The sequence below is a fragment of the Amblyomma maculatum genome, chromosome 3, assembly GCF_055883805.1.
Source record: "Amblyomma maculatum isolate TAMU_Amacu chromosome 3, ASM5588380v1, whole genome shotgun sequence".
NCBI lineage: Eukaryota > Metazoa > Arthropoda > Arachnida > Ixodida > Ixodidae > Amblyomma > Amblyomma maculatum.
The window spans coordinates 137,934,976-137,942,672 of NC_139346.1; the positions used below are offsets into that span (position 1 = coordinate 137,934,976).

The 7,697-nt window shown below is 43.8% G+C and overlaps 1 protein-coding gene across 1 annotated transcript; it reads left to right on the forward strand.

Moving 5' to 3' along the window:
* The first annotated feature begins 418 nt into the window (after positions 1–418).
* On the forward strand, positions 419–1,372 carry LOC146196170 (sulfotransferase ssu-1-like). Its single transcript, XM_084596937.1, has one exon. The coding sequence runs from the start codon at positions 419–421 to the stop codon at positions 1,370–1,372; it is 954 nt and encodes a 317-aa protein (XP_084453063.1).
* Positions 1,373–7,697: the final 6,325 nt, after the last annotated feature.

Consider the following 7,697-nt stretch of genomic DNA (forward strand, 5'->3'; position numbering starts at 1 on the left):
ACGAACGATATGGTTAAAACGAAATGCTTGCTTCAGTGAGCACTGACTCTTTACCAGTGAAACCTAAACAGCAGTAACGTTACAGTGCGTCACGCTACGTGTAAAACAACAAGCATATGCGACTCACAGGTGAAGATACATACGAATTATAAGAACCAGAAGAATTAACGCAACATAACTATGATAAGGAACATTTACCGAGCGAAAATTGTGACATGTTTTTCAGCATTGGTGGTGCCTTCTATTGAGTCCTCAGTCAGTCACTATTAGGCAAATTTAAACTATTAGGTCAATTTAGAAATTCGGTCAGCATTTCAGTCTCTCATGTTGAAAACATTGATCTGTTTGATGACACCCCAATAACTATCCTTTGCAATGCTTGTTTTCCAGGACCAACATTTCTCGCAGGTCCTCAGCCATGCACAGTAGCAGACCATATCGTCAAATAATCGACGGTGTGCCTAGATGTCCATGGCTGGATCCGGCGGTCTTCAGAAAAAGCCTGTCCTTTCGTGCAGCCAAGGGTGACCTCATACAGAGCTCATTCGTAAAAAGCGGGGCGCATTACGTCCAGTACCTTATTCAGCTGATATTAAAGCATGGTGGCCCCGTCAGCAGCTACAATGAGTTCACCAGCAACACGCGTCTTCTTGAATACATGGACTGCTCCGACTGGAAGGCTTCGTTGCCCATGAGATTATTTTTTACTCATCAGACCTTGCGACCTGAAATGATGAACGATGAGGCCAAGTACGTCTACGTGGCTCGCAATCCTTGGGATGTGTGCACTTCATTGTTCCGCATGGTGACAGACATGAGCATCTACAGGTTTCAGGACGGCACGTTCGAAGAGTTCCTGGATCCATTCATGGAGGGTGACTTGGGCTACGGCGACTACTTCGACCACGTGGCATCTGGATACGCGTTCAAGGAGGAACCGAACGTGTTTTTTGTTTCATACGAAGACCTCACGAAGGACACATGCGCTACTGTCCTAAAGCTAGCTAACTTTATGGGAGAGCGTTACGGTCGAATTTTGCAGCACGATGATCAAATTCTAAATAACATACTCGAATGGTCGAAACCGGAGCACATGAGAAAGGTGGTCGTGTTTGACCTGGAAGGGAACCAGACACGTGAGTGGAATGATGTCTTCGTTAGGAACGAAGTAAAAAGCAAGCAAGGCTACGAAGGTGACTATAAGAAATACTCCATAGTCAGAGAAGCAAGAGTAGGAAGCTGGAAGGATTACTTCACGACTAGCCAGCTGGTTCGTTTCGAGCAGAATATTCAAAGCAAGAAAGAGAAGGCCGGTTTCATGCACCTTTGGAGTGATATTCGAGAAGAGGCGATTGCGATATCAAATGCTTGACAACCGAGCACTGAAAGTTTACCTCTTACGTACGAGAATAGGCGCGGCAGAATGAAGGCTTTCTTTGAACTACCGGAAGTATTCAAATGTAGAATAAAACTAACTAGTTAACCTTCCCATTAAAATGTCAAGATTTTTTGTGCTGCTGGCAGACGCCAACATGTCCAAGACTACTCTAATGAATTCGGTGGGAGCCTGTGCTAACTTAGTTTTATTAAGGTGAACGCCTGATAAGGCTCACGAGGCGCACAATCTAAGGCCGGAAGTTATTCAGAAGATGTGAACCTGCGTGTAGGCGGTGTATGTTGGATAATAAAGTTTTAATACAACCACCCAGGTATTGCCCCAGTCTTGTGATCATGAGAGCCCGGATAATTTTTTATGTAAACCAGCTAAAAATTAATAAGTTTATGCAAAATAAAAAGAAAACATTCAGCTTTAAAATTTTACGAATAATAAAAATAACAAAATTAAAATGACAAAAATAGCAAAATAATAAAAAACGAGAAGCTAAATAAACAAAATAAAAATGTAAAAGAAGAAATTAAAAAAAAGCATGTCAAACACGCAAGAAAAATAACAAAACGCACACTGACTTCATTACGAAATCAGGCTCGAGACGGGCAATGTTTTCTCACTTCCGCACATAAAGGCACGTAAAGATGTAGCGGAAAAGTCATGGTCCGAGTCTGGAAAGTCTCGAGAACGCGAAAGGCATTGCAAACAGGTTCTCGACAGGACTCCGCGTTCTCATTCGGGTTTTTTGTTTTCTGAAATGCTGAACTGGATTCGTGCTAGTGTTCTTCTACTTCTCTTCTTCTTGTTCTTGCTCGTTCTTCTACCCCTCTCAAGTTCCGTGCCTAGTGAATTGAATTTAGGCCCGGGGAAGCGGCTGGCGAAGTTTTTTCTATATGAATATCCACAGACGTAGAGGAAAGGTCCCTGCCTTCGGCCTCAAATGCTTCTCAATCTCGGAGATGTTACTTGCGTCCATCCTGAACATTGTTGGCAGCCATGGCACATGCGGTTAGTTGAAATTGAAAAATTGAAATCGAAAAAAGAATATTTCCAGTAATATACAGGAAATGGGCCTCAGGTGAAAAGTTACAACGATAGCTTGAGAGATGTCCGAGGCCAGTAAAGGCAGAGCAACAAGACGTGTGAGATCAAGGCGAATATATTCATATATAACACGAAAATTGTGAAGCGTGGAAAGAGCACAAATGTAAAAATGAAACAGCAAATTAAAAACTAGCACAGTACATTAACGATCAACGATCATCTAACAGTATGCACACAACATAACAAAACATAATGAAAACAGAGTGACTATTGTTATGGTAATGTTCAAAGCAAGGAACGAAAAGTGCAGAAAGACAGTGCGGAATTGATGAAATATAGTCTAAAGTCCTTAAGGCGGTAAAGATGTTTGGGTTCTGTATGCTATAATGATTTAGTATGCATGGTAAAGTAAAGCACAGGCTCTGGTTACCGTATAACGTCCTTGTTCGGGGAACGTCCCATATTTGTCAACTTATAAAGGCTTAAGTAAAGCAATATTCTTCAAGACGTAGGTTAAGCGTTGAGGTGACAATTTAAGGCAGTGAAGTAAACGATACTCAAACGTGGTATGCACACGATGAAACCTGTATTGCGGAAATAATAATTTCGTGTGGGCAGTGTAACATGCACAAGCGAACAGTCTAATTGCCTTCTTTTGGAAATCGAGTATGCGCTCAGATTTCTTTTGTACGTTTTACCTCAAACGAGGCGAAAGTAGTTATAGGTGACTGAATTACAGCGTGGTAAATAAGGAGCTTATGCTTTGGGGAAAATTAATTCCAAAGTCTCGAGAGGAAGCCAACAGAACTAGTAAGCTTGCTTTTAATATGCATTATATGGTCAGACCACCTCATGCGAGAGTCGAATGCAACACCGAGCAATCTGAACTTGTGAGCAATTTCAATATTGGTAATTTCTAGATGCGGAGTATTCTTTGCAGTAATATCCAGGCTAAGGGGTGGAAAAAAGGTACGAGTTATATTCATGCGTAGTTCAATCTTCAATAGTATGGGCTATGCCACTTATGAATGAATGCAGCGGGTCGCCTCAGCATAAAAAAAAATCAAAGGAGAAGTAGTAGTATAAAAGTGTAGTCCGCAAAATGGGAAGGGGTTTAGGGGTTCGGATCTTGAGATGCAGGTGGTGTTCCTAGGTAAATGATCTAACTGGTTCTTGCTACCTCTGCCGGCCGCTCAACCAGTCCTAGCTGATCTTGCGGGTCGAAGCTGGACAGAGAACTGCACTGCGTTTTGCATAAAAATGTAGCTTCTGTAATCCTGATGAACTGTTATGCTCTCAGATTAGATCCGGCATCTTAGCTTACCTTTGCTGCCCTGCTCTAAAAATAGGTACGCGTAGTACTAATGCCTGTGATAGAAATAAAATGAATCATTTTGGAATGAAATCTGGGACGTTTCCTTACCGCATATGACAGACTAAATATGAGGATGAGGCTCAGGCACAGGCTCATCTATATGCCTGTTAACAAACATTTTTGTCGTGGAATTCTCGAGAGAGAATTTGATATTTGGGTGCCTCTCCTTCGATATGGTGATTCGCGGTCGTATCGATGAGGTTTTTATTCTTTACTTGTTGTGGTAGACGCACTCATTGTAAATACGTGGCTGGTCTGTAACCATATGTACAAATACTGCGCACGCTGTAATAGTCTCATTTGAATGCTTTGCTCGATTGTTTTCTTTTACTTTTCGTATAATAAATATTTGTTTGTTTTGTTGGTGCTATAATGTACCTGTACAGCGGTCCTATATTATCTTCAGCTATTTCCTAACAGTTTTGTGCAGCTGTGTTTGTGTCAGATTCGGACGAATAAATGCACACCACCTCCTAAATGCTTGGTTCATTTCGAAGGTCAACCGGCTGTGCGCGGTCAGTGACTTTAATATGTGAACTGTGGTCCTGTGGTCCGGGTGAGAATGGATTGTAAATTTGCCTAATGGCTTTGGTATTTATGCAGCAGACACAACATGTGACAGCATTTTCGACACGTTGATTTGTGATAGTTTTGACTAGTTCTCGTAATCTATTTTATTGATCCTTCGTGACGATCGCGTGAAATAGCTCAAGCTGGCCAATAGTCGGCGCGCAATTTCGGTCCAGTGATTAAGGCACTCTATTGCTTCACGCAGTCACCCGGGATTGCATGCCGGCAGTGACGGCTGCTTCTCGATGTAGGCAAAAAGAAAGATTTCCATACATTTTGCGATGCCCATGAAAAAAGAGAGAATAGAAGAGAATAGAAAGGCAGGGAGGTTAACTAGGCGATGTCCATTTGGCTACCCTAGACGTGGGGAGGGGAACAAAGGGAGAACAAGGAAACAAAGAGCGCTAAGGAAAAGAGTCTGTCATGTGTCCAGAGGTCTATAGTAAACAAGGGTGATAAGCGTACACTTAATGCCTAGCTTGCGTAGAAGAGCGAGGGTCCGAACAGCGGAGTGTAGCAGCAAGGAACGCACGCTCGCGCTCAAACTAAGGTCAATCACAAAGTATGTGCGCAAGCGTTTAAACTCACCCGCACTGCTCAAACAATGGACAGTCAGCCATTTTAATGAGATGACAATAGGCGTTTGTAAACGCCACTAGACTCCAGCCACAGGTAATACAACAATTTAGCATCACAGCGGGGTAGGCCGAATGGCACCTGCAGTTGAAGTAATTGGTCAAAGTGATGCGAGCGGGATGTCCAGACTCCGACCGTAGACCTGATTGTCTAGTCACGTTTCGGGCGAGCAGCCGAAGGTGTTTTGCTGCGTCGGGCCTTGTCAGTGGTATCTCGACAATGTTGGTTGTATCGTGAGCCGATCGAGCAGCATCATCAGCTAAGCCGCTGCCAACAATTTCACTATGACCTGGTGTCCACTTGTAGGTAATTTCATGACCCTTTTGTAATTCGTGGTGGTGCCTCTAACCTCCGCTACAAGTTTCTCACGGTCGCCATGGTTCAAGACCATTTGAATACACTGCAGGGTAGGCTTAGAATCACAGAACCCACCCCAGTTTAAGCAGTTTGTCTAGGGATATACTTTACAGCAGCACAAACAGCGGCCAGTTCTGCTCCATAGAGGTAGTCTTAGATGGAATTAAATGGTAAATGTTTGTTTGTGTCGCAAAAAGGACAACGACACATGCAGAACTAGTAGTGGAAACCGAGACATCTGTATTGACGTGTGTACGGTCCCAATAGTCACTGTGTAGCATGAACAGTGTCAGTTGCTGAAGGGCTGGCGTTGATAAATTCAATTTCTTCGATATCCCCGGACAGCAAGGCGCGCTCACGGGTGCCGCAGACACAGTGGCAACGGATGTCATGCTGCCTGAGTGAACTACGACCAGTGCGTTGCTATGATCTTCGCACATGCAGACTGTGGTCTCTGCAGAGGCACCTGCACATGGTGATGCTGTGGAACTCTTGAAATATGTCGTATGTGCATTCGCAAAGGGACTAGAGCAATATACGTCGAAAGCGGGTGGTCTTTGGAGAGTGCAACACTTCCCAAAGTTGATGCGCTCTGAGGGAGGCCAGGGCATGTGCGAAGGGCATGACCCTAGACTGCCTGGAGGGCACGCAAATAATTCTTACACGTGTTTGAAAGTACCGACGGGTCCCGTACCGTACCGACGAGCCCAATAATTTTTCACCAAGAAAGCGAAGTGAGCGATGAATGTTAGCTTTTTTATTTCATTAGCGCGCATTGCGGGCTTCATGATAGATTGCGGTCTATCAGAATCGATAAGAAACGATGAGTTTTGTAGTAATAAATATTACGACCGTCGATGCATCCCGGATAAGGATTCATAGATTTGCTGTGTAAATACCACTAGAGCACACGTTTCCGGTTCTGCACGTTTTCGGTGAAACGCAAATACATTGCTACTGGAAGTAAGATGAAGTTATTGTTGCTGCCGTTGAAACATTGCACGCACATCGAGACGCGCCATAGAGGAGACCCAAATGCAGATGTCATCGGTGTACATGAATATCTAGGTTGAAGGGAGGTTATCTGAAAGGACGATGAGTGTTATAATAAACGAAGGTGGACTGAGCCCACCATCCTAGGACACACTACGTGGGTATAATACGCTGGAGTCGAGCCACCTTCACATTGAATACAAAATGATCCTCTTGGCAGATGCACGCAAACATCCTACTACCGATGTCCACAGTTTCCAGCGCATCAATGATGGCGACATGGGCCACGTTGTCGTAGGCACCTTTGACATCAAGAAAGAGTGCTACGGACAGATATTTCATTAATTTTTGTTGTTGAACCTTGAACACGAGTTCAACGACGTTCTCAGTAGAGGAGCGACCCCGCCGAGAGCCGGCCATTATTTTGAGGTACATTTTATAGTGCTCGAGGTACCACTCATGGCGCGTCACAACCATTTTTTCCATGACCTTTCCCACGCAACTAGCCAAAGCTGTTGGCGTGTAGGATGTGAGCTCGATAGGAGATTTCCCTAGTTTTACTAGGGGTATCAGCCGACTAGATTTCCATCCGTGAGGAACATCACCGTCGAGCCAAGAGTGGTTATAACGTTTTAGGCGCTCTTCTCGCGCGTCGTTGCCAAGATGGGAAAGAGCAGCGTATCTGTTCCTGGTAAAGACAAATGCCGACATCTTGCAAGAGCCCATAAACTTTAAAAAACCCCGGGTGACCGACACTTTCGCAGCCCTTCTCTAGGCATCCCTTATATCCTGAGCCACTTGAGCACTTTAGGCCTTATTAACCAAAGCAACCTTGGGGATGAAACTGGAAAGGTATTTTAATTCATTAAAATCATGTATCCAGAGACCGAATATAAGGTGTTCGCAGCTGGCGCAGGTCAAAGTGGATAAAAAGTATATTGAAAACGGCTTTTCTGAGTAGGTGATGACTTTGGTGGTAGTTTTCGGATCATAGTCTTCTATGTACGCGTATTAGGAATCTATTGGCTATATTGTGTCCAGGGGGCCTGTAATATGAATAGCTATCTGACTTGCTTTATTGCAATGTTTATGCTTCATACCATACAAGAGTTGTCCGAAGATGTAAAGCTTATTAATAAGGGACGAATAAAAGCATGCCGGTGACTTACAGGCATATGCAGAAGCGTTGCAAATGATAACACATGCGTGTTATATGTGGTGCAACAATAATGCAATCTTGATACTATCAAAGAAAGTGAAAATATTTTAGCCGTAATTTTATTCCTAGACATTCAAAGACAAAAGGGAAACGGGGCGCCCTACGAGAGAAAC